At 39.4% G+C, this 27,956-nt stretch overlaps 1 protein-coding gene across 2 annotated transcripts; it reads left to right on the top strand.

Annotated features, from left to right (window-relative positions):
• Nucleotides 1-11: 11 nt before the first annotated feature.
• On the top strand, nucleotides 12-27,956 carry LOC148846483 (succinate dehydrogenase subunit 5, mitochondrial-like). 2 transcript variants are annotated; one of them, XM_088953490.1, is made up of 4 exons: nucleotides 12-673; nucleotides 24,714-25,030; nucleotides 25,142-25,327; nucleotides 27,587-27,956. In XM_088953490.1, the coding sequence occupies exons 1-4, from the start codon at nucleotides 394-396 to the stop codon at nucleotides 27,644-27,646; spliced, it is 843 nt and encodes a 280-aa protein (XP_088809616.1). In that variant the 5' UTR covers nucleotides 12-393; the 3' UTR covers nucleotides 27,647-27,956. The 2 variants fall into 2 exon arrangements, with proteins under 2 accessions (XP_088809616.1, XP_088809617.1); XM_088953491.1 differs by having other exon boundaries at nucleotides 15-673; nucleotides 24,720-25,030.

The following is a 27,956-nucleotide window of genomic DNA, read 5'->3' as shown; positions in this document are numbered from 1 at the left end:
GGACGTACCACGCCCTTGCCAATTTGCCATTGCCGAGCGGCCAAAATCAAATGTAGAACGGATCCCAAAATCAAATGTGGAATGGATCGGGTCTGGTGTTTGTTTCGGATATGCTGACCCTAACAAAATCGGGAACATTCCACAGTTGGATTTTGGCCGCTTCACGCTCTGATGTCTAAAAGGTTGGAACTTGGAACACTGGATCAAACTTTTGAAGGGGCTTAACAAAATTGTACTCTCGAGTCTCGAGGAAAGTGACGCAGACGAGGGAGTTTATTTGTCAAGCTAATTATTTATTCTTTATTGTTGTCGTAGTGTGCGTCTCCAACTCCTGAATCCCCCCTGAAGCATATACAACTCTGCTTCAAAGTTCAAACCCAATTGATAGCATCCATGGCCGCTGCTCGAGCTTTCATTTCCAAGCACCACTCCCTGTCCGCTCTCTCCCTCTGTAAACGCCTTTTCTCTTCATCGTCGTCATCATATTCTTCTTCCTCGTCTATAGCACACGCTCCTCCTTTTCCCGGCTTCAATCGAGCCAAAATATCTTCAATCCTGCTCTCAGACGCAACTACAGTGACAGCACCGGGCGCAGTTCGAGTTAACCCGGTTCGGTGCAGGGTGGGTTGTTCCGGAAACTGGGCGTACTCGCCATTGAAGAAGGACCATGGAGGTAAGTCTTTGAAACCTTAACATGGCTGTCAAGAATATAAGCATATAGGTGCATGCTCGTCTCTTCAGTTTTTGGGCTTTCATGTTTAAAACTTGGATCAGCTTAATATTTGAAGCTACAACTTGCTGACACTTGTATCCATCTATGTTACCTTGTCAACCTGATTGGGGATCCCTGCAAGATATGTGATTTACACCTGTGAATATTTGGGGAAAGAAACTTCAAGTTCCAATATTCAAATTATCTCATATTGGAAAAGTAATCTTGGTGATGTATTAACAATGTTAATAAAATGACTTCCTATAGTAGTCTTTTGTCTTAATTCTGAGACGTGGGGCTCTTCGAATCCTTGTTGTTTTAATAACATTCTTGATGTATTGTCCCCTAGTCAAATGTTTCTTTTTTCTTTTCATTTTTATGTAGCGCCCTCTTTTGAAGTTCTATGGTGGATATTTAGCTACTGTTTTTTATCTAAATGGGACATGCTTCTCCATTTTAAAGTAATAAAAGAATAAGGCAGATGCTTGAAGTTACATTAATCATTATCATCATCATCGTCCAAAACTTATCCCATGTCCCTTTTGGTCTACCCCTATGTCTTCTAGCCCCTTCGACCTGCAACACATTACTTCTTCTTACGGGTGCTGTCAAAGGTCATGTGACCAAACCATCTTAGTTTACTTTCTCATTTTATCACCTATTGGAGCTGCTACTAGTTTCTTTTAATGACATCATTTCTAACCATATCCTTTCTAGTTTTTCCACTCTTCCATCTCAGCATTCACATTTCTGCCACACTCATTTTTTGGACATGTTTCTTGACTGCCAAGCACTCTGCTCCATACAACATGGCTGGCCTTGCTGCATTAGGGGATCGACCTCTTAATCATTAACCTTTCACCTTAGATGCTTACCCCCAGAAAATGCACCTTAGATGAGAACTTCAAACAATCTTGATAAGAATAAGCTTACACCCTCTGGAAAGTAGCTCCTTTCTTCCACCTAATTAAATTTCTTCTGAATCGTTAATCGCTATGTCCCTCATCACCTTAGATTTGTAGTTAACTGCCAAAGGAATACCAAAGTAAATAGGTACTAGACAAGGTTTAAAATGTTGGTGTCAGTGGAAATATCGGTCATCCAAATATAAGAAACATGTCAAAATTTGCAAAAATTACAGACATGCATAAACATTGTGAATTGTGCAAAAAATAAATAATGTATATATGTATATATTATGATACAACAAAAGAAGCATAGGTATACCCTTTTAAATTATTATTATATTCCAAACCATCAAACAAAGCTAAGAAACTAAGGCTAATAGAGAAAATAATGTGTTGTGAAGTTGTTTTGTAAACTTTAAGGTGAAAGCTCATAACAGAGTGAATTGAAGTAAAAATTTATCTCATAGAAGGTGAAAGTGATTCTTATAGAGCAACCAAATAATCTATTACACAAATAAAAACTAAGTTTTTAACTTCATTCCCGAAAAGAATTTTGAGCCGGCACAAAGTGAAAACCATATACATTAGGTAGGTAATAATACTGTTACTCTACATATCTACAATATTGATATCCATATAAAAGAGATCTTCATTCCAGGAACTAAAGGTCTAGCTTCTCTGATAAAAGGGCATCGGATCCAGGGGCCATTACAATCCTGTTGCATCCTTCCAATGGCTGCCTATAAATATCTCTTCAGTCTTCACTTCCAGTAACCATACCCTAAGAACAATTTTTGACCTGGAATCCACAATTGAACTCTGGAGTTTGAACTTTGAAGCTTAAGACATGAAGCCCCATTGTTAATAAGATATCCAAGCTTGCAGTTATGATATTACATTCAGCCAGACTACTTGGATTATTAGATCCTCTGTGCCAAAAGAAAGAAACTTTTTAAAATTTTCTTGAAATGGAATTTCTACATTGTTTAATGGAATTTGCAAATCTATTAATTAAAATACAACAAGAAAAAAAAAGAAGGAAAAACAATGAAAATGCTTACCAATGAAAAAAAGGCAATGAGCATGCTATTAAGAAACATGAAACCAAATGTGTAATAGTAAACAGATCGGACTCAAATGTTCCACAAATATTTAGAAAAGAATATCCAATGGATTTTTTTCAACATTCGAGTTAACTGGAGGATAATGGAAGATTCAATTTATGTAATAGGGACAAATTGCTAATGCTGCTACACATTTGTAATAGGGACAACACCATATAGTTAGGATAAATCTTGGATGATGATGATGATGTTGACATTTGATTCGATAAGCCATGGTCATAGACAGACTGCTGCCCCTGTTTAGCTGGGGGGAGGGTGACCAATCACAATATGTGACAACTTTTGTTGTTCTTGTAACTCCAATGACTTTGTCCTCCTTTCCTTTCCTCACCTTGCTTCTGCCATTCTCCTCTCTTTGGTTGTTAACCTTTTATTCTATTTTTGGTTCATTGATTAAAATTTTTCATTAAAGGGGCCATTGCTTGCTGCAGTAGGTAAAATTTTGGGCTGACAAGTGTGAGAATGTGCCCAAAGTTAGGTCCCTGTATCTAGTCCACCCCTCCCAACTCCCAAGACCCCAGAAAGCTGGAAGCAGCATTAGGTAATGACCCCTTGACTAGAAGTTTTTGCTAAAGAGGTTAAAGAAGAAAGAAGGTATACTTGTCTTACCACATTTGAAGAATGCTCAGAAAGGAAGATTTCATGTGAGACCAAACTAGACTACAATTAGAATGATAGTGAAGTTAATGAAAGAAAATATCTCATTTAAAGGGAGGGCGGATCCCCAATATAGAGTTCCCCTCCCTAATCATTCTATCAGCCACATAACTGGCATATCTTGGAATCCATCTGAACTAGATGTTCACTCTTGAAGCTACAGATTAGGTCTGTAATCTTATTGAGGATTGTAGTGTTTAAAGGAGGATATTTATGTCATTTACATGAGAAGTTATTATCTAGCCTGCAGACGGGTATTTCCATCCATTCTTATGTTGATACAGCACATAATATATAGCACACATCCAAGAAGTTCTCTAACTGGGGTATTTTCATCCATTCTTATGTTGATACAGCACATAATATATAGCACACATCCAAGAAGTTCTCTAACTGTTTTCTTCTCTTTTTTTCCCCTGTTTTTCTTCTTCCTCCATTTTTTTTTCTGCATTTTTCTCTACTTAAATTATTGTTTGTTATTGATTATTTAAACTGCATACAAGATATCTTGGTCCTAGAGCAAGTTTTGCCTTCTCTCCACGTACAAGGCCCATACACTACTAGGATTGGCAGTTTGTGTGGGGATTTAAGGGGCTGATCATGTTGAAAGAGTGTTATATTGGGTGTACTTGGGCAGGAGGGTAATTAAGTAATTATGTGTTTAGTCCACTATCTTTTTTATATTAAGGCTATACTTGTAATTTTCATTTATTTAATGCTAAGATAAAGGTGGGCCGACTGTTATGAGGAGATTAAGTCATTCTAATCTCTCTCAAATATAGTTCAGTGGTTCTCTTCTTCTCTCTTCTCTTCTCTTCCCTCCTTTCTTTTTCTCTTGTTCTAATCTTGCCCCAACACTATTTCTTGCTGTTTTTTGTCTCTGTATTACCATATCTCACTATTCTTATATTAAATTGCCTGGTTTGTGTCGAGTTTTGGGCTGATATTACTTGTTTTTATTTACATAACATAGTTGGGGAGTTGTTGGGCCTTAGTCCCATTAGTTTATTTTTAAGTTAAGGTGTTTATTTAGTTCTTACAAGTAGCCGACTTACTAAGGGCATACTTGTCTTTGTACCCTCTTTTATTTGTGAGTATATAATCTAATGAAAGGGATGGCCGGACTTAATTTTTTGGCTTCTCCCATTCTATTCTATCTCTGTTCTCTTTCTTTCTTAGCTGAAACCTTCTCTTCTCTTTCTCTTTTTTCTTTTACAGTTTTTATATCAAAATAGGTTATCCAAACTTTTCTACTTGGTATCGGAGCAAGTTTAAAGATTTTTTGAGCTGTTCCATCATGCAACCCTAAATCGGCCGACTGCATGATAAGGTAAAGGGCTGATTGAAGACTTTAGGTAAGCCTAGTTTTTGGATTTTTTTTTTGGTGGGTTTGCAATTCCTTGTAACTGGTCTAGGGTTTAACACCAAAATTAGGAAGAATTGGAGAAAGGGGAAGAGCCCTAATTTAGTAGGACTCTTTAAGTTTTGACCTAGGAAGTGGCAATCTAGTTTTCTAGGGTTCCTTGAGGTTTTTTGAAGGGGGCGGTTCAAGTCCCAACCTTTTTGGATGTCTTTGGAGGGAGCGACAACCTCTTCTTTCTCTTCTCCCACTCCCACGGAAAAGGGGATCTTTGGAGGGAGGGGCTTCTAAGGTACCAGGAAGGTGTTTGAGGTTTCTAAAGGAGATAAATACCTTTCTTTTCATCTCAAATTGATTTCTTAATCTATTATAGGAGTTATGGAGGGCTGTGGAGTTGAAAACAAATTTGCAGGTGAAATGGGATCTAAGGGAGGAGGTACTGGAGACCTCTTCGGGGCCAAGACCATCACTAGAGTTAAGTTGGATGGTACAAATTATTTAGAATTGTCACAATTTGCAAAGATGGCCATTGGTGCTCGTGGGAAATTGGGGTATGTCACCGGTGAGGAAAAGAAACTTGAAACTAACCACTCCCGGTGGGTATAGGAGAACTACATAGTGATGACTTGGCTATGCAATTCCATGTTACTCCATATAAGTAAGAATTTTCATGGGCTAATACAACTATGGAGATTTGGGATGGAGTAGCAGAAACCTATTCATAGAATGGGAATGTTGCTAGAGCCTACCAATTGAAAAACCAGGTGATTGCTACTAGGTAGGGAGAAAGTCTATTGCTATTTATTTTTCAACCCTCAAAACCTTATGGTAGGAGATAGACCATCTAGAGACTATGGTTTGGGAAAGTAGCAAAGATGTAGCAACTTATCAGAAGTTGGTAGAGAATAATAGGGTTTTTGAGTTTCTAGTTGGATTTAATCCTGAGTATGACATTGTACGGTAACATATTCTTTCTCGATACAGTGCAATTCTCTCTCAGGCATATGCCTTTGTGTCTGAAGAGGAGAGTAGGAGGAATGTGATGATGAGGAACCCAGACCTTGAGTAGTCAGCTATGGTTAGCACAGTGAAGCCTAAATCGAGTGGGGACAAGGTTGGAAATGAACTGAGAAAGGAGGACAAAAAGGATATGATCTGCGATTACTGTAAGAAACCTAAACACACTAGAGATACCTGTTGGAAGCTTTACCCATACCTTGTACCGAGCCGACTTAGAAACAAGAAGGGAAATGTGAATACGGCAGTGGTTTGTGATTTATCGGGACCACCTACTACAACCTCTCTAGAGTCTGTTGCAACAACTGCAGTGAGGGCCAAATTGGAGAGATATGGATAGTTTCTAAATCAGAGGGATACAACAAGTTCTAACTCATTATTAGGTGAACAGTAAGGTGCATGTGGATTGGGAGGTAACCATTCTGTTGCAACAACTGCAATGAGGGCCGAATTGGAGAGATATGGATAGTTTCTAAATCAGAGGGATACAACCAGTTCTAACTCATTATTAGGTGAACAGTAAGGTGCATGTGGATCAGGAGGTAGCCATTCTACTTCGTTTGCATATATAGGTAGTTCACATGCCACTACAACTTATGTATCCACTATAGGTAAGGGGGGACCTCCCTGGATTATAGACTCAAGAGCCTCGAAACATATGACCAACATTTCCACCATTTTCTTCTCATACCACCTCTGCTCTGGCAGAGATAGAGTTTCCACGGCAGATGGATCACATGTTCCCATTGTTAGGGAAGGGTCTGTTAGGATAACCAATACCATTACCCTACCTTCTATCCTTCATGTTCCTAGATTGAGCACTAATATTTTATATGTTAGTAGCTTGATAAAGAATTTGAACTGTTGTGTTTTGCAGGATCTAGAATCAAAGAGGACAATTGGGAGTGGTTGTGAGGTGAATGGAATTTATCTTCTTGATGTGCTTCCTAATCATCAGAGTCACCATGTCAGCAGGAGCATTGAGTCAAAGTCAGTGGGTTAGATTATGCTTTGGCGTAATCAGTTAGGGCATTTGTCTTTTTCTTCTTTGTGTTTTTTGTTTCCCAAATTGTTTGAGTCAGTTAGTTGGTCCAACTTGGAGTGTAAGGGTTGTCAACTTGGAAAGCATTGTAGACATTCCTTTAAAGCAAGTAATAAAAGATGTTTTTGATATTGTTCATACTGATGTGTGGGGGCCATACCATGTTTCCTCTATGGGTGGCTATCGGTATTTTCTTCTATTTGTGGATGATTATTCTTGATACTCTTGGTTATATTTAATGAGGTACCGTCTTTGGTTCAACAATTCCATCAGATGGTGTTGATGCAGTTTGGGGTACGAGTGAAATTGTTTAAATCAAATTATGCCAAGGAATACTTTGAAAAAAAACCTGGCCTCATGCCTAATGGAGCATGGTGTAGTCCATTAGAGTAGTTGTACATACACTCCACAACAAAATGGTGTAGTAGAGAGGAAGAACAAACATTGTGGAAGTAGCAAGAAGCATGATGTTGAGCTTTACTGTTCCAGTTCGTTTTTGGGGTGTAGTTCTTACAACTGGTTTCTTGATTAATTGGGTGCCTTCTTGTTTCCTTGGATGTAGCACTCCGTTCAACCTTCTTTTTCCTGAGGGGTAGACGTTCCATATTCCTCTAAGGGCGTTTGGATGTGTATGCTCTGTCCATGTTCTTGGTCCTCACCGCTCAAAGTTAGATCCTAAGGCGAAGAAGTGTGCCTTCCTTGGGTATGCAAGAAATCAGAAGGGGTATTGTTGTTATGATCTAGTCTCCAAGAGTCGGTATGTTACTATGGATGCCACCTTTTTTGAGTCCACACCTTTTTTCTCGGGGGGTTCCTCTCAAGGGGAGTGTTTTGGAGAAGCGAGCAATCTATACCACTTCTTGTTCCAACTCTTTTGTCAACTCTAGTGTATGACCTACTTATCTCACCCACTTTTCCACCTTCATTGTGTCCTGTCTCTCAATGTTTTACACGACAATGCCTATGACAACACTGGGAGATTGATTCCACAACAGAGGAACCCACATCACTCCTTGTCGGCTCATCAAAGATTCCAGGTTCGACTGACACAGACCCATGTATGCCTCTTGTTTCCTCTGATGGTTTAGTTCCTATTGATACTACTACCCCTGCTTCTAACACCATTGCAAATGACCTTGATCTCCTTATTGCACTAAGAAAAGGGAAGAGGAAGTGTATTGCTCATTGCATCTCACACTATCTTTCCTACAGTGGATTATCTCCTTTCTATCGAGCCTTCTTTTCATCCCTTGACTCCGTGTCTATACCCAGGAGTGTTAGTGAGGCTCTCTCCAAACCTGAGTGGAAGACAACAATGCAGGAGGAAATGAAAGCATTGATTAAAAACTAGTTGTGGGAGATTGTGGATTTACCAAATGGCAAGGAGACAGTTGGATGCAGATGGGTTTACGCAGTGAAGTACAAGGCTGATGGGAGTATAGAAAGGTACAAGGCAAGGCTGGTTGCAAAAGGGTACACTTAGACTTATGGCATAGATTACTTGGAAACTTTTGCACTAGTTGAAAAGATGAGCTCAGTCCGGATTCTTCTATCACTAGCAACTACATACTCTTGGCCGCTCTTCCAACTTAATGTGAAGAATGCTTTTCTCAATGGGGACTTGCAAGAGGAGGTGTATTTGGATCTTCCAGTTAGCTTCTACAATGATGCAGAAAAAAGGAAAGATATGTGGGTTGAAGAAGTCTCTATATGGTTTGAAGCAATCACCTAGAGCTTGGTTTGACAAGTTTAGAAGTGCATTGGTTGTATTTGGCTATACTCAGACTCAATCTAATCACACTCTTTTTGTGAAAAGGAGGGGGTCATTGGTGTCAGTCTTGATAGTGTATGTGGATGACATTGTAGTCATAGGAAATGATCTAAGCGAGATTGATACCTTGAAGAAGAATCTTTACAAAGAGTTTGAGATTAAGGATCTTGGGGAGCTAAAGTACTTTTTGGGCATTGAGGTGGCAAGGTCCAAGCATGGGATCATTATCTCACAGATGAAGTATGTTCTAGATCTACTACAGGAGGCAAGAAAACTTGGGGCAAAGGTAGTTGATACACCTATTGATCAGAACCACAGGATAAATGCTTCAGAAGGTGAACTAGTGAAGGATGTTGGAAGGTATCAGAGGTTAGTGGGGCGGTTGCCATACTTATGTATGACACGACTAGACATCTCTTATGCAATGAGTGTGGTGAGTCAATACATGCATGCCCCATGAGTTCAGCATTGGGAGGTTATTGATAGGATACTTTCCTATTTGAAGGGACACCCAGGTAGAAGCATATTGTTTGTTGATCATGGACATTTGAAATTAGAAGCTTATACAGATGTTGATTGGGCAGTGTCTAGATGATAGGAGATCTACATTAGGGGTTTGCACTCTTGTTGAATACAGAGCTATGGCACATGGTGTTTTAGAGCTCTTTTGGATCCGTTCCTTGTTAAGGGAGATCGGATTTGAGGCCGAAGAACCTATGATGCCATATTGTGACAATCAAGCATCTATTAACTTTGCCCACAACCCAGTTCAAGATGATAGGACAAAGCATATAGAAGTGGATAGATACTTTATAAGGGAAAGGGTGACATCCAGAGAAGTTTGCTTACCATATGTTGCATTTGACTTGCAGCTTGCTGATGTTCTTATAAAAGGTGTCGCAAGAAATAAGCTAGAACATGATCTACGCAAGTTGGGAATGTGTGACATTTATTCCCAATTTGAGGGGGAGTGTTGAGTTTTGGGTTGGTTTTACTTGTTTTTATTTACATAACATAGTTAGGGAGTTATTGGGCCTTAGGCCCATTAGTTTATTTTTAAGTTAAGAGTGCTTATTTAGTTCTTACAAGTAGCCGACTTACTAAGGGCATACTTGTCTTTGTACCCTCTTTTATTTGTGAGTATATAATCTAATGAAAGGGGTGGCTAGACCTAATTTTTTGGCTTCTCCCATTCTCTTCTGTCTCTCTTCTCTTTCTTTCTCAGCTGAAAGAGGAAGACAAACTTTCTTATCTTCCAACTGTGCCCAGAACATTGACTCCTTGTCCACCCCTTGTTTAGCTAACCCATCAGCAAAAGAATTTACTGATCTTTTAACCCAACTGATTTTAACTTCCATTTCTCGAACCAGCCATATGAATTTCCTTCTCATATTGCTATATCTCCATAAACGACTATCATCTTTCTTTAGCCACCCTACCACCACCTCCGAGTCCCCTTCAATTATGAGTTTTCTAAGATTCATCTCCCTAGCTTTTTTGGACTCCTTCCAAAACTGCATGGGTCTCATCTCTAAGGGAGTCACCCACTCCAATGGGGCCTGAGAACATGGCTGAAACAACCCCTTTCTCATCCCTAAAAGCACCCGCAATATTGTCCAAGGTTCCCTTTGCTACTTCCATCAAAGTTTAGTTTTATGAAGCCTGCAGGTGGGGGAGTCCAAGACACACTCATTACTGCTTTAGTCTGGGTATAGCTAGCAATCTCACCCCAATTCCTCAATATGTCATCCACTGTGTAGTCTGTGAATAGCTCTAAGGATTTCGTCCACTGTACAACCCTTATATGGATCAGGGCCCTCAGATCTTCAGCACTTCTTTCTTCTTCAGAGAAGATTCTGGAGTTTCTCTCTTCCCATAAAGACCAATAGACTGCTGCCCTCAATCCTCTCCACATAGTCCTTCCCCTTTTCATATGCCACTTGAAAAAAGGAGCAAAAAGACTTTGCATATTTGATGGAGGATTCCAAGTACACCCAAACAGAGATAAGGCCCACTCCCAAATAGATTTTGTAAATTGGCAAGACACCAGTAGATGGAAATCAGTCTCCCTGTCAGCCTTACAAAGAACACACCTATGAGCGGACAAACAAGAATTGAGTCTCTTCTTTTGGAGCAGATCACCAATGTTGATTCTTTCCAGAAATGCTTCCCAACAAAAACTACCAACCCTAGGAGGAATTGGTCTGCACCAGACCTCATTAACAGGGAAGGGAGTGGTTATAGGATTGGTGGACTGGCTTAACACTTTAAAGGAGGCATAGGAGAAGGAGCTAGTAGGGGTGGGGGTCCAAATTCTAGAGTCTTCCTTAGCTGGATCTAAGAACACATTATCAAGAAGTTGGAGGAGACTCGAAATACTGTCAAGGTTTGAATCTCTCACAGCCCTTCTCAGACCCAAATTCCAACCAAAACCAGAAATGGAAGAGGAAGGGGTGATGAAAGAGGAAACTATCTCATTTTTAAAAATAGATAGGGCATACAAAGAAGGAAACTGGTCCTTTAGAGGGGCATTCCCCACCCAAGTTTGTTCCTAGAATTTTATAGAGTTACTTGATAAGAGGGGAGAAAACTGGTATTAGGTCATGAATGGCTTTCCAAGGTGAAGCGCTTGTGGTCCTAGCCCGGAGTCCAACATCCCATCCATTTAGCTCCAACCCATGTATGCTTGCCACTATTTTAGCCTATAATTTCTCCTTTTCTAGTGGGAATCTCCACAACCATTTCCCAAAAGGGCCAAATTCCTTTCTCTAATGTTCCCCAGCCCTAACCCACCACTGTTTTTACTCTTGGTCACCACCTTCCGGCTTACCCTACGGCCCCTCTTCTCCTCTCCCGTCTCCCAAATGAAGTCTCTCATCATCTTTTCCAGTCTGTTAGCAACCTTTACTGGGATTTTGAACACTGAAAGGAAATAAATGGGTAAATTTGCTAGGGTATCCTTAATCAGTGTCATCCTACCACCAAGAGAAAGGTAGTTCTTTTTCCAAGAAACAAGTCTCATTTCAAAATTTTCCATCACTGGATTCCAGAAACTCTCCTTCTTTGGATTGTCACCCAATGACATCCCCAAGTAGTTAATGGCCATCCTGAAACCTCACACCCTAGCACTTTTACACTCTCCTTAATTTCTCCCTCCTCCAAATTCACACCCACTATACAACTTTTCTCAAAGTTCACCTTCAATCTTGACATTTGTTCAAAAAGTAATATCACCAATTTCATGTTCCTCGTGTATTCCAAGTTTCCTCCTTCACAGAACAAAATTGTGTCATTTGCAAACTGTAGATGGGTGAGGGGGGTTTCCTCCCTTTCGACTCTCCATCCTCTAATGAGACCCTTAGAGTCTGCTCTATTAATCAATTTCCCCAGGACATCAGCAATCAGTGTGAACAAGAAGGGAGATAGGGGGTCCCCTTGTCTTATACCCCTAGTAGCTGGAAAGAAATCTACCACTGTCCCATTCACCAGTATAGAGTAATGACAATTCCGAATACATCCCATAATCCATTTGCACCATCTGGCCCCAAATCCAAGTTTAGTCATAATTCTCCTCAAGAAATCCCAATCTACCAAATCATAAGCCTTTTCCAGATCCAACTTACATACCACTCCCTTCTTTCCATCCTTCCTAACATTTTCAACACTCTCGTTCGCAATTAGGATATGATCTGTAATTTGTCTTCCGCTTACAAAGGCTCCTTGATTTGGTGTAATGATATCTGGCAATACTTCCTTCAATCTCAATGATAGAACCTTCGCAAGGATCTTGTACAAGCTATATACCAAACTGATTGGCTTGAAGTCCTTCGGATGGGATGCATCTTTCTTTTTCGGAACCAAAGCTAAAAAAGTAGAATTCACACCCAGGTTAACCACTCCTCTCCTATGAAATTCCTCAAACACCATCAATAGATCACCTTTCAATGTATCCTAGCAGTCTTGGTAGAAGGCCATTGTGAAACCATCTGGACTTAGAGCTTTAGTTCTATCCATAGAGAATACAACCTCCTTAATTTCTTCCATCTCAAAACTTCTTTCCAAGCTTCTCCTGTTTTCAACCCCTACATCTGGCCAGTCCAAACCTTCTAACCACACCCCCTACTCACATGCCTTCTTAGTATGGATTTAAAATGTCCTACAAAGGCCCCAACAAATCTCATCTTGTTATGTTAACTCAACACCATCCACCTCCAATTTGGAGATAAAATTCCTCCTCCTCCCATTAGCCAAAGAATGAAAGAACCTTGTGTTTCTATCTCCCTCTTGCAACTATTTACATCTAGATTTTTGCCTCCAACTTATTTCCTCCTTGTGTAGGCATTCCTCTAATTGTCTTCTCAAATCTCTTCTTAGTTCTCTCTCTACCTCTCCAAAAGCTCCCATTTCTTCTTTCAAATCTAAGCTCTCAAGTTGGTCCATCAAAATCTCTTTCTTTCTTCAAGCCTTCCAAACTCCAACTGATTCCATTCCATGATTTTTGCTTTTAGGAATTGTAATTTTTTATGGAACCTCATCCCTTCCCGTTCCACCCTTGGATTACACTCATTCCATCATTCCCTTACTCTTTCATGAAACCAGGATGGGATAACCACATATTTTCAAACCTAAATGGGGAGGGTCCTCCACTTCTCCCTTGCTCCTTGCAAATCACTATAGGCCAATGGTCAGAGGTCAATCGAGGAAGAGATCTGGAGTCTAAGTTCCCCCAATGTTCTTCCCAATCCAAAGAGAACAAAAACCTATCCAACTTGGAGCAAATGGGATTCGATTGGAGATTTGACCAAGTGAATGTTTTGTGGGCCAAAGGTATCTCTTTAAGTTCAAATGCATCCACAAGCCGATTAAAATTCCTCATACTAGTTGTCACCTTTCGATTATTATTATTGGTTTCCTCCATGAATCTAATCACATTAAAGTCCCCACCCACACACCAAGGACCACCCTGTAGCCCTTTGATATCAACCAACTCCTCCCACAAATCCTTTCTCTCTCTGTAGTCATTTGGTTCATAAACATTTGTGAGCACCCACACAAAGCCATCCACTTGTTGCTTGAACTTCATTGAGACTGGGTATTTTCCAATCAGTTCCTCCAAGCCTTCAACTGCATCCCTCTTCCACATTCTCACTATCCCCCCTGAAGAGCCCCAAGAAGAAGCAGACACCCAGCTAATTCCCCTGGCTCTTCAAACACTCCTTGCCCACCTATTATTAAACTCCGTTCTCTTGGATTCTTGCATTAAAACAATGTCTGGGTCATACCTCTTTATTACCTCTTTGATCGTAGCTCTTTTCCTCGCACTTCCTATGCCCCTTACATTCCAACTAAGTCTCTTCATAGTCACTTCTTCCTTAACTCCCTACTGCACCCCACCACTACTTCCCCCCTTTCCTTATGTCTCCTTTTACCCCGAAACTCTTATCACCTTCCACATCTCTTTTCAAGTTCTACACTTCACTCAGTTTTTCTTTTCTTTATTTTGATTTCCTTCTTCTTCTTCTTCTTCTTTGTAAGCCACTCTTCAGTCCATTTAAATCTTCCATTCTGCATCCTAGCTTCCCCACAAAATCTGCTTTCAGGTCTTCTCTATTAGGTCCCTCCATCACTGTCCTTTCTAAATCTTCGGCTCCATTCCTCCCCTCCTCTCCTCCTTTCACAGCTGATCCCTCCCCTGTTTTTTCCTCTAACTCCTTTCTCAACATCATATTTTGTTCAACTTCACTAAGAATTTTTTTTCAATAATTTCCCATACTTTCTCATTCTTATGCCTTCCTTCCACCACCTCCTCACAGTCCAACAATTCCTTCTCCATAACTTTATTAGACCCACCACCTTGGTTGGCTACACAAGCTGCTGGACTTGGAATGGAGCAGAATCTGGAACATAGGAATTATCGGAGAGTTTCTTGCTGAGAATCTACAGCCCAGAATTGGTTCTTGTAGATTTATGCCAAAAATCAAGTAAACTAGAGAATTATAGGAGATTTATCCCCTTTTAAGGATAATAAACCCCTAATCCTAATTTCCTCCAGAAAGAAAAGGGGAAGGGACTAGGGAAGGAGGTGACGGTGGTGGAGAGAGATGTCCACATCTCTTTTCAAGTTCTACACTTCACTCAGTTTTTCTTTTCTTTATTTTGATTTCCTTCTTCTTCTTCTTCTTCTTCTGTAAGCCACTCTTCAGTCCATTTAAATCTTCCATTCTGCATCCTAGCTTCCCCACAAAATCTGCTTTCAGGTCTTCTCTATTAGGTCCCTCCATCACTGTCCTTTCTAAATCTTCGGCTCCATTCCTCCCCTCCTCTCCTCCCCTCACAGCTGATCCCTCCCCTGTTTTTTCCTCTAACTCCTTTCTCAACATCATATTTTGTTCAACTTCACTAAGAATTTTTTTTTCAATAATTTCCCATACTTTCTCATTCTTATGCCTTCCTTCCACCACCTCCTCACAGTCCAACAATTCCTTCTCCATAACTTTATTAGACCCACCACCTTGGTTGGCTACACAAGCTGCTGGACTTGGAATGGGAGCAGAATCTGGAACATAGGAATTATCGGAGAGTTTCTTGCTGAGAATCTACAGCCCAGAATTGGTTCTTGGAGATTTATGCCAAAAATCAAGTAAACTAGAGAATTATAGGAGATTTATCCCCTTTTAAGGATAACAAACCCCTAATCCTAATTTCCTCCAGAAAGAAAAGGGGAAGGGACTAGGGAAGGAGGTGACGGTGGTGGAGAGAGATATTCATAATGGCAAAGACAAAGAAGGCTTGGGTGGAGAAGAAGAAAGAGAGAGGAGAGAGAAGGATATTTCTGCTGGAAGTCAGGAAGTGAAAAGGAAAGCATGGGTGCTGCAGGGGAGGAGATTGAAAAGGAGAGTTAGGATGGGGTAGATACAGCAGAAATCAGAGCAGAGACTGGGAAGGCTTTTGATATGAATAAGAAGACTGGTGGGATTGTCAAGAATGGGGGAGATATTGACAAAGAAGGGGAGAAGGGGGGGGGGGTAGAGAGAAAAAAGAAGGCAGAGTTGGCAGGTTAAGGACTTAAATATGATAGATGGAACCCACAAATTAAGAAGTTAGATGATTTGGAGAAGGTCGTAAATACACAAGTAGAAGTGAGCAAAGCTCTGGGAAAATTGGTTTTAGGTGGAGAGGGTTATACTAGAAAGATGTTTGGGGAACTGGAAGGAAGATATTCATTACCTATGAGGGAGATTGATGTGGGCTGTGAAGAAAATAGTGCAAGACCTGGAAACTTTAGGTTTGGACAGACATCTGTTGGAAATGCAAGAGCCAGCAATTACGAGGGTGAAACCGTGGAAGCAGATCAGTATTTTGAGAAGAATATGTTTTCAAATTGGAAAGTATTAACGGGGAGACTAGGGATTTGTTGGAGCTCAGGAAGGATAATCTCAGAGTAAGAGGGTTCAAAAATAAGAAAAAGTATCCACTTGTTTTGGTGTCAAATGTATTTGCTAGATTAAAAGAAGGGTTATTTGGGATTGAACCAAATAAAAAAAGTGATGAAATACAGGAAGGGCCAAACGAAGAAGTTGACAGATCCATTTTGTTTCTGCACTTTTCAGGACTTTGGTTGGGAGATAATTACTGGGATGCTTTGTTTTTTCCCTTTTGTGAGAGATGGTTGGGTTCTGAAGAGTTTTGTTGTTGTTAAATTGGATTATAGGATACGCTAATTTTCTGGGTTTTGTTATGTTGGGGCATAGGTGGGGAGATTGGTTTTTGATAGCCATCTTTTGTTTGGTGGGGGTTTTGAGATATTTAGGATTGGGTGGATGTTGGTGTCTTTTTGTTTCTTTTTTTCTCTCAGGCGACTTCTGGTCCCAAAATAATATTGGGATTGGCACTCAAGGTTTTTTAATGTATTTTGATCCCCTTTAGAGATCGACAGGAATTGTTAAAAATTCTGGAGTTGCTGGTAGGAGTGACCTATATTTCTCCTTTTCTATCTCTGCATTAGGGTTGATGGAACCCTAGGAGATTGGTGTAGCCTTGACTACTAGTGAAGAGAACTGATAAAGGAGACCCCTATTTGTCTGAAGGCATGTTTGGAATTGAATTTTGAATCAATAGATCTCCTTGGAACTGATTCAAATCAGAATCTTGGATCTAGAGTGATCCCTTTTCAATGGAACAAATTATTTAGAGGGGCATGGTCTACTCAGATCTACGTAGGAGGACATGAAAGATTGAGATATGTTACTGGAAGTGCTGTTGTTGAACAAGAAAATTTAGATGTTTCACATGCTAAGTGGTTACAAGAGAATTATATGGCTATGTTATGGCCCGCAAACTCCATGCAACCACATATTATCAGTCACATGCTTTTTTGCTGGTCTTGAATAAATTAATAAACAGTAGAAAAAAAGGAGATAAGAATAGAAAGGAGGGGAGCAGAGAAGAGAAAAAAAAAAAAGAGAAGAGAATGGGGGGAACTAGAAATCATGGGACTCGATCATCAAGCAGTCCCATCAATCCGTGCTTCCTTGTATAGGGGGCAGCGGATAAAGTACATTCTAGACACTTATAAATAAAAGACAAACTAGAAATGGCCCATGTTATGCATGGGTTGAATTGAATGTCCAAGTTTATTTCTCTAGAAGATACGTGTTCTTATAACTCATCCTTTCCAAACCTAGACCATCCTTCTTAAACACATAATCTCCTAATTTTTGTTTATTTAAGTCTTTGAAGTAACCTGGTAAAAAAGGTAGATGTTTTTAGGGTAATTATTCTTCAGTTCCATTAGCTTTCCCAGAAAATCTCTTAACAACATGATTCTAAAATTGTGAGGACCTAGACAGATCAAGATGTCACATTCGCACCCAGAACATGTAGCATTATTCAACCATAACTCTCTTCCAAGATTGATTCCTGAAACTAGACTTAGCCCTAGCTTTTATTTAATACCAGGAACTTCATTAATAACCTCAGTGATTGCCTGCAAGTTCCTCATTGCCTCAACCCCTAGATAAATCTCTCTAAGGGTTGTTCCAGATGTCGTAGAATTCTCTCTCTATAGATAAATCTCTTTAGTCTTCAGAGGAAGAAAAAGAGACCTAAAAGGACTGGTCACCCTCTAAGGAGGCTTTCATGCCTCAAATTGCTATGTTTGGTGAGTTGTCGGTGATTCCTTGAACTCCCTCATTTTAATGATTTGAAGAGGGATTGTTGAGGATGTTTCAGGTTAGTTGATTTGTTTCTTAAATTCTATAGTGAACAAAGTGCTTGGAAGGTGTGTTGTGATAAGATAACTAAGTTCCATGCATGCTCGTGTGATTGATTAATGCTGTGAAGAAGTTTTTTGTGATTTTTTATGAGTTGCTACTGGTGGTTTCGGTGTTTCTGGGCAACCTAATGTTCTGGTTGGTGGTTTTATTTGTGGGTATGGCTAAATTTATACATGGAAATTGCTGGAAAAGTAAATCAGAATTGTTTGTGGGTGTTATGGCATCGTGTACAAGACTACAGGTGGAGTTAAGTCTGGTGTGATGAGAATTGTTTGTGGGTGTTTTTTTTTTTGAGACAATATAACCAAGATTTATTGAGAATAGGGGGGGGGGACCCTGCAAGTTACAAAGTTACAAAGGAGGAAGCTTGTCGCTATACAGATGCTCCAAATATACACCAAATTTAGCTAGGCCATCTGCAGTATGATTGTATTCCCTAGGAATCCAAACTAAGTTAACATTCAATCCATCCAAAGAATCCCAAGCTTCAGTCAGATAGTGATAAAATCTCCAAGGGCCCCCTTTTTTGTCTCTTAACCATTTTATTGTATTTGCTGAATCACCTGCAATGATCAAATTCTGAATACCCAAATTCTTAATTATCCTGATTTCGGTGAAGCAGCCATCACTTCGGCCTTTGTGGAGTCAGCCCAACCGATTGGGCCACTGAAAGCCCAGCAAACCCTTTCGTCCCTTACTGTACCACCAATACCTGCAAAACCCGGATTACCTAAGGCACAACCGTCAAAATTAAGGGTTATGACACCTTCACTGATGGAAACGGGATGCCTCAAGGGAGTTTTCTGAGGATGAGGCAGAAACAGAAAGGGGTGAATATTTCTGATAATATCATTGACTGAAAGTCCTTTAAATAGATCTGAATTCACTGACCAAAGGATGCGAAGATAGGTAATATCTGAGATTAACTCCTCCAAGGTTCTGCTTTTATTGTCAAAGATACAGGTGTTTCTTTCATCCCAAACGCCCCACATTACTGCATGAGGCACTGATTGCCAAAAGACTTTACCCCTTTTGCTAAGCCCTATTCCTTGCCATTGATTCAAGTTGTCCATAATGTGTTTTGGAAAATCCCAGCTGTACCTTGCCATATTCAAGAAATGGGACCATATCCTTTGAGTGAAGCTGCAATGAAGAAGGATGTGATTTGGAGATTCACCCTCGCTGAGACATAAAATACAAGCATGAGGAGAAATGGAGCGTCTTCCCAAAAGCTTTTTCTGAAGGAGATCACAAGTATTAACTTTCTGGAGACAGGCTTCCCACACAAAGAAGCAAATTCTTGAGGGGATGTGGCTGCACTGAATTTTCTTGTAAGGAAAAGAGGGATGCTGATCTTCAGCAGTCAAAGCCCTGAACATAGACTTAGAAGAGAATTCACCATTTGGGTGAAGGGTCCATATTCGGGTGTCAGAATGAGAGGGGGATATATAGGCATCTTTGAGGGTTTGGATTAAAGCTATTAAATCAGAAATCTCCGAGTCCCTTAGGGGTCTTCTGAGGTGGAGGTTTAAAGAATTCTCGGTAGACTGGTTTAGGAGGCAATCAGAAATAGAGGCTTCTTGGACAAGGGTGAGGTTAAACATCCAGGGTATATTCCCCCCACCAAAGATCTTTCCAGAATTTAATTTTTGAACCATTTCCCACATTAGACCTTATAAAAGGAAAGAATGAAGTATGAATGGAACATATACCTTTCCAAGGATTGGTGGCCTTTATCCTGTTCAACTGGAGATTGCAATCCCACCCGTTTGTATTTCGTCCATATTTACTTGAGATGACAGCAGTCCAAAGAGCATTAGGTTCTTTCGGAAATCTCCAGAGCCATTTGCCTAGAAGAGAGGAATTTTTCTCTTTAAGCTGTCCAATACCCAAACCGTCTTCCTCTTTTGGTCTGCATACTTGTTTCCAGCTGACTAAATGGTTTCTCTTATCTCCACCACCTTCCCAAAGAAAATTCCTTTGAAGCTTCTCAATCTGATTTCTGACTTTGGTAGGAATCTAGAAGACAGAGAGAAAGTAGACCGGCAGATTTGATAAGGAGGCCTTTAAGAGAGTAAGCCTACCCCCTTTGGAGAGATAACATTTTTTCCAAGTCAATAGTTTCTTCTTGCATTTCTCCAACACAGGACTCCAAAAGTTGAGGGATTTTGGATTCCCTCCAAGAAGTGGTAGGTAATGGGGAGATTCTCCACTTTGCACCCTAATAAAGATTTGAAATTTTCTAGAAGATCCACTTCTACTGAGTTGATAGCCACAATACTGCTTTTGTAGAAATTAACTCTCATACCAGTGGGAATCTCAAAACATTCAATTACCAATTTAGTGTTTGTGATGTTGGTTATAGAGGCATTAAGAATAGGATTATGTCGTCGGCGAACTGTAAGTGAGAGATGTGAAGTTTATCCCTACCCACTTCAAAACCTTTCACCAAGTTGAAAAGAATTGACTTGTCAAAGAGATAATTAAATATATCCATCACCAAAGTGAAAAGTAAAGGGGAAAGAGGGCAACCTTGTCTTAGACCCCTGCTTGCCTTGAAATAACCTTTCGCTTCACCATTTATCAATATTGAAAACCATGGAGAGCCAATACAACCTTTAATCCACCTGATCCAATTTCTCCCAAAACCTCTTAGCCTTAAGCAATCAAGAATGCAGTCCCAATCCACTTTGTCGTACGCATTCTCAAGATCAAGTTTCACAAGGACCCCCGGGATCCTAGAGGATTTTCTGTCTTCTACACACTCATTCGCAATAAGAATTCTGTTTACAATTTGTCTTCTACACACTGATTTGGGGAAATTAGATCTTCAAGGGCTTCTTTAAGTCTATTGGCCAGAACCTTCGCCAAAATTTTGTATATGCTCCCAACCAAACTTATAGGTCTAAAGTCTTTAACTTCCAAAACTCCCCCTTTCTTAGGGATGAGGCAGAGAAAGGTAGAGTTAAGGCCCTTGTTAACAATGGCAGATGAATGGAAGTCCCTGAAAAACTCCCTGAGATCTGACTTTACAATTTCCCAACATTTTTGGAAGAAAAGGATAGGGAAGCCATCCGACCCTGGAGCCCTATCACCGTCCATGCTGAAAATAGTCTTCTTGACTTCTTCCTCTTCAAAACTTCTTTCCAACCAATCCCTCTTTTCATCTGAAAGGGTAGTGCCATCCCAGTTAAATAATGTGAATTGATTTTCACTATCCTTGGAGTAAAGGTTTTTAAAGAAAGAAAGGAAAGCTTCAGAAATTTCCTCAAGATTCTCCACTTCTCTCTGATTAAGATTGAGCTTAGAAATAAAATTCTTCCTACTTCTTCCCGAGGCATAGGCGTGAAAAAATCTGGAATTATTTTCCCCTTCTTTCAACCATCTCACTAATAGATCTCTTCCCTTCTAACTAGTTGCTCCCATTCCTTTCTTAATTCTGCTCTTTTATTTCTGTTTAAGGCATTGAGGGTCCCATTTTGCTCTCTATTGTCAAAGTCCTCTAATTCTGAAAGTATTCTTTTTTTCTCTTCTTCAACAGCTTTAAATTCTTCTCTTCCCCAAGCTTTAAGATTTTTCTTCAAAGCTTTTAGTTTCTGAAGAAGTCCGAATCCAGCCCAGCCCTCTACTTTGCGGTCTTCCCACCATGTTGCAACATTTTTACTGAAATCTGTGTTGTAGCCAGAAATTTTCCAATCTGAATGGGGTCTTTCTTTTAATTATTCTTTCGGTGTTCAGCAATATGGGCCAGTGGTCTGAGGTACATCTTGGACGAAGTTCTTGACACAGATTTGGAAATCTCTCCAACCAATCCTGAGATAATAAAAATCTGTCAAGTCTGCAGCTTATGGCATTTTTCTTGCATGTTTGACCAGGTAAAAAGTCCATTGGTAAGAGGGAGATCACATAGATTGTGTCTGTCAATAAAATTAGAGAAATTTCTCATGCTTCTGGTTGGGGTTCTACCATTAGAATGTTCTGAACTGAACCTAGTGACATTGAAATCACCCACTAAACACCATAGTATGTCCTCCTCATGCAGGGACTCCAACTCAGTCCAAAACCTCACTCTATCAGAGGGAGAGTTAGGACCATACACACCAGTGAGGATCCAGCTGAAATCATCTTTAATATTAGTGAACAGAACTGAGATTGAGAATTCACCTCTGTCGATCTCCAAGCCTGAAATTTCGTCTTCCTTCCATGCTAGAATGAAACCTCCAGCAGACCCCACAGCTGGAACAGCAGTCCATTTTTTACCCCTTATTCCCCATACTTTCATAAGTTTTCTATGGAATGACTTCTTTTTTTGATTCCTGAAGGACAATTATATCTGAATTTTCTCTCTTCAATGTTTCTTTCACTAAGCTTCTTTTGAGCTGACCTCCCAAACCCCTAACATTCCAACTTGGTATCTTCATTGAGTCACTTTGACAGATTTCCCCTTATTCATCCTATTTCTGTTCTTCTCCTGGGCCTTTCCAGATTTAGTTACATACCCTGTGCAAAATCTTGAAGTGAATCTAATTTCAAGGAGTAAAGTGAAATTTTTTGATAAGTGGTAAATTGAAGTATATTAAGAACAACAAACCAGATTTGGGAATTGCTGGTATAGTGATTGGGTGCAAGAAATGCACAGATTATGACATGTCTCTGGAATAGCATGAAACCCCATATTAGTGTGAATTTGTTGTTCCTAGACATTACTAAGGAAATTTGAGATCATGCCAAATAGCTGTGCTCTGGAAAGGATACTATTATAAGAATCTATCAACTTTATCAGAAATATTTTAAGTTGCAACACGGAGATAGGACCATGAAGGAGTATTATGTTAGTCTCAAGAATCTAGTTAAATTCCTATCAGCCATTGTCAAATGATTTGAAGGTATAGAGCAACAGAAGGATCAGTTGGATGCTGGCTGGTTTCTTTTAGGACTGGGAAACAGAATACGAACCAGTTCATGCACAAATCCTGGGTAGCAGTGAGATGGTAATACTAGAAGAGATGGTCATGGGAAACAGAATATGAACCAGTTCATGCACAAATCCTGGGAAACAGAATATGAACCAGTTCATGCACAAATCCTGGGAAATAGAATATGAACCAGTTCATGCACAACCAGGGGAGGCAGAGGTCGTAATACTAGAAGAGGTGGTCGTGGAATAAGATATGGCCACAGAGATGGTAGGGATGTAGATGCTATTAGAGGCCAAGGCATGGTATGGTGTGTGAGTGTGTTCACTATGGGTGTGAAGGACATACCATTAACTTTTGTTATGATTTACATTGTCCACCATTTATATGGGCCAAATATGCTTCAGTTGGAGAAGACCATGTCATAGCCGGTGATGACTTCTCTGCCTTAGGTTCTGGGAAGGAGAATGAGATGATATCTACTATGCATGAGGAGTATGAAAAACTTCATATATCTTCGTCCTCTTTTGATAACATTGCTACCCTTGCTAAGTTAGGTGCTGCTTGTCTTTCCCCCTCTAGAAGTAGTGCTAAACCTGAGTACAAGGCTATGACACACACTACTTGTGAACTAGTTTGGTTAAAACAATTGCTATAGGAAATTGGTATGGAAATTCTAACACCCATTAGGTTGTACTATAACAATCAAGTAGCTATCCATATTTCCTCTAATCCAATGTTTCATGAAAGAACCTAGCACATTAAAGTGCATTGTCATTTTGTGAGGGAAAAGGTTACAAATCAAGTAATGTTGAAGCTGAGTACAAGGCTATGGCACACACAACTTGTGAACTAGTTTGGTTAAAACAATTGCTGTAGGAAATTGGCATGGAAATTCCAACACCCATTAGGTTGTACTATAACAATCAAGTAGCTATCCATATTTCCTCTAATCCAATATTTCATGAAAGAACGTAGCATATTAAAGTGGATTGTCATTTTGTGAGGGAAAAGGTTACAAATCAAGTAATGTTGAAGCTGAGTACAAGGCTATGGCACACACTATTTGTGAACTAGTTTAGTTAAAACAATTGCTGTAGGAAATTGGCATGGAAATTCCAACACCAATTATGCTGTATAACAACAATCAAGTAATCCAGTATTTCATGAAAGAACAAGCACATTGAAGTGGATTGTCATTTTGTGAGAACAGCTAGTCAACCTCTTCACCAGAGACTTAAACCATGCACAGATGAATTACATTTGCAGCAAGTTGGAGATTTATGATATTTATGCTCCAACTTTAGGGGGAGCATTAGAAATCCTTTATTCCTTTCTATTTAGTCGACAGTGTTAAAGTTGCAATTTTAGCATTATATTATTGATTAATAAAAGAGGGCAGCTGTTGAGATTAGTTATCATTGATATCTCCTGCTGTTAGCCCTTAATTCTTCCTTCTATTCTCTTCTCTTCCTCTTTTCTTTCTCTACTTGAATCTGAACTACTTCTACTTTTTTTTCTTCTATTTCTAATTCAGTTCTAGGTCTGATCACAGTTACTATGGACAACGTAAGAGTTCTTTTCCCTTTCCCTTCCAAATAACATGTTTTGTTCATAAAAGAAAAAAATATGAATATGTTGCTTAGTTTATGCAAAGATAAATAATATTGATGTTTCTAGTTAATCTTCATTGGCTATGAGTCCTTGGTTCATGGAGAACTGTGGAGCAAAAATGTGCCTATGATCAATAAAACAAACCTGCAAACAAGAGCCTACCCACGGTAGAGCTACATGACTCATGTGCAAGGGGTAACACAGGTTCTGTCACTGCATTCTTCATTGTCTATTTGATCAGCCAAAACTTGATCAAACTGGTGATTGTATATGACTGATCACATTCATTAAACTTTATTTCGCGTCTTTTCAAAAAGTCCCAGGTTGCAGGCCTCCTTCCGCAAATTTCATTGGGGGCATTCGCTCATTCAGTGGGGATGTGACACAGTTGCCTATCATAAAAGACCCTGATATTCAAAATGTTTTCAAGGACTTGATGGCTGCAAATTGGGATGAACTCCCAGATGCTGTCATTCATGATGCTAAGAGGGCTCTGTCCAAAAATACTGATGACAAGGCTGGCCAGGAGGCCTTGAAAAATGTGTTTCGTGCAGCTGAGGCTGTTGAGCATTTTGGTGGGGTCCTTGTGACTTTGAGGATGGAAATTGATGACAGCATTGGGTTGAGTGGTGAGGTGTGTAATTATGCTTTGAAAATTGGGACTACATTGTCGGTTGAATTTGTTTAATTTATTTTTTGGTGATTTGATGATCATTTGGATTTTTTTCTAATTTTTTTTTTACAGAATGTGAAGCCCTTGCCAGAGGATCTTGCAAATGCTCTCCATGCATCCTGTAAGCGCTACATGACATATTTGGATGCATTTGGCCCTGATGAGGTCTATTTGCGGAAGAAAGTAGAGATGGAACTGGGGACAAAGATGATACACCTAAAGATGCGGTGTAGTGGCCTTGGTTCTGAATGGGGAAAGGTAGAACTCCTTTTCTTATAATATGTTCTTTTTTGCAATTTTCAAGTTTGTAAGTGATTTTTAATCTTATAGCATGTTAGACTAATTTTCTGAAATCATGTGGTTAGATTATAAAATTATATTAGGTTTAAAAAATGGGAAAACTTATGGTGCCCCACCTCATAAAGTATTTTGACTTCTCTGCTTTGTTTTGTATTTTTCTGAACATGGCATGTAACTTCTACTAAGGGTACAAGATGTAATACCTTTAGGATTGTTCCCTTATTCAAAGCCCTAGCATTAATTCAAAACCTGACTTATCATGTTTGGTTGTCTTCTGTTGTCAAAATACCTCCCACTCTAGCCTGAAACCTCATTGCATGATTACTTTGATTTGTATACATTGTAGATGTGTACACTGGTTGGTGTATGCTGTAGTTCCACTTGGGTGGGCTCTTGGGCCAAAATTACTTTGATTCAGATGACCCTAGCCATGTGGTCTGCAGATACTTTTTCTCTTGTTACCTTCTGATTGCTGTCTAAATTATGTTTTGGGTTAATTACTTAAATATACCCTGTGGTTTTCAAAATTACTTAAATACCTTGTTAAAGAATTTAACCATTAATATTGACAGGAAAATTAAAAGGTAAAATTGCCCTTCATTGTTTTTAAAATTTTTGAAATATGCCATTGACTGTTCTCCACAAAACCAGAGGCTCTTAAGAGTTGAGTTTAAGACATTCGCATCTCTGTTATATTTGAATCTCTTCTAGTTATTAAGAAGATTATTATAGTGCTGGAAGAACAATTGGCAAATTGTGGTTCTGCATCTCAAGATTCAAGAACCTCATGAGACAGGAAAGCAAGGATTCTCTAATTATTTTATAAATATGCTGATCAAAAAGATAATTCTATAAATTTGTTTTTCTTTTTTGCTAAACAATGCTAAACAAGAATGCCCTGTCTAGAATTCTATCGATTCTCAATGATAGAACAAGTTATTCAAACTGGGAGGAGAGAAGATTGCCAGGAAGAGAAATAGTGCAGTTGCATTCTCTATTTCAGAAACACAGAAAAACAAAATAACACATCAATGAAAAAATAGAGAAGCTCAATAAGATCTAAAAAAATGAAACCCTATCTAGAGAGAAGAAAAACACAGCAAAAATCAAACTAGAAAGTGCAGAATATCCACCTCTTCTGTAGTCCAACAATCTGGAAATTCAAGGAAGCTCAGAAGTGTCTTTAAAGTTTGTCTTCAACACAGTGCAAAGCTGTGAATAGAATGAGAACAACTCAACCACTAAGGTGGAGTTTATATAGACGAAAACCAGACAACATGTACTTGCCTGCTAAAACTTACCAACCATGGGAAGTTTTGTTGCAGTTTAATCGACAGAGTGCATCAGGTGGCTTTCCTATCTCTTGTCTCAGTCTTTGTTCATTGCAGACTTGTAGTTTTATCATGTAGGGGTAAAATTGGAATTATGACAGAATGCAATATCACATGTGAACAGCTCTAAGTGTTTCATTAACGAAAGGCCTAGTTATGTCATGTGAGACCATCTAACAAAGTTTATTTGAGCAGTTTTGGAAACCACAGGGTATATTTAAGTAATTATCCTTATGTTTTTATATTTGTGATTGGAAACCCTACATTTCCTTCTTTTTTTATTTTCTGAAGTTTTCATTTTCTTTTCTTAATGAAAATTTCTTGTTATTGATAAAAAAAAGTTTTCATTTGTTTTGATAATAGATTTACCATATTGGTCAAATTTTCAGTTTTAACTTAGCTGTCCTAGGTTTCAAACCGATGGCTTAGTAATTTAATTCATGCTGCCCACCTCTGCATGTGTGATAACTGATGTAGCTACTCTTTTACAAAATTTTAGTTATGCAACATTTTTACCAAGGTCAGAAGGGCCATTACCCGATCTTGGTCCTAGCTACCCAAGAGTCTTGGGAGGGGTAGACTGGATATGGAGCTATGGACAGACCAAACCTTTGGCATTTTTACACAAAGTGGCCATTCTTGGACTAGAACCCACATTCTCATGCTTGTCAGCCAAAGACTTTACTATTTCAATATTTTAGCAGTGGTGGTGACCACAAAAAAAAAAGATAAATGAAAAAGATAAAGACAAAAAGGGGAGAGGTGAGCGAGAGAGAGAGGAGAAAATATTGGTTTGTGAACACGCAGCAATGATAATACCCTATACTCTCATAAATGCAGTGATTTTTTCCGTGAATGAATTCATTTTCTTATTTTGGTGTTACAGGTTTCTGTTCTTGGGACCTCTGGACTTTCTGGGTCATATGTTGAGCAAAGAGCCCCATAACTTTTGGGAAGAAATCATGTTAAACGTATCCTTTCTTGTTGTGGGGAGAGCACATTCTCCATGCTTGGAGATGGTTAGATGGATGTTCTCTCCAATGAAACTCTTGTGGCCCGAGCATTATGCAATAAAGAGCTTGTCTTATCAAATGTAAAGAATGAAATAATGTAGTAATGGTAGGACTACTACCTTTGTTTATCAGCTTTTTCCTAGGCATACTTTTGAAGTCGTGAACACGTTTGATCCAACATTCCCCTTTGGCAAAGACGATGTAATTAGTTTCAGTGTAACTTTTTCGTGCCTTTTTGCTCCA

Source organism: Nelumbo lutea, chromosome 7 (genome assembly GCF_056320005.1).
Source record: "Nelumbo lutea isolate HS-2025 chromosome 7, American lotus-T2T, whole genome shotgun sequence".
NCBI classification, from domain to species: domain Eukaryota; kingdom Viridiplantae; phylum Streptophyta; class Magnoliopsida; order Proteales; family Nelumbonaceae; genus Nelumbo; species Nelumbo lutea.
The sequence above is the reverse complement of the archived record's forward strand: the minus strand, read 5'-3'. Positions and strand labels throughout refer to the sequence as shown.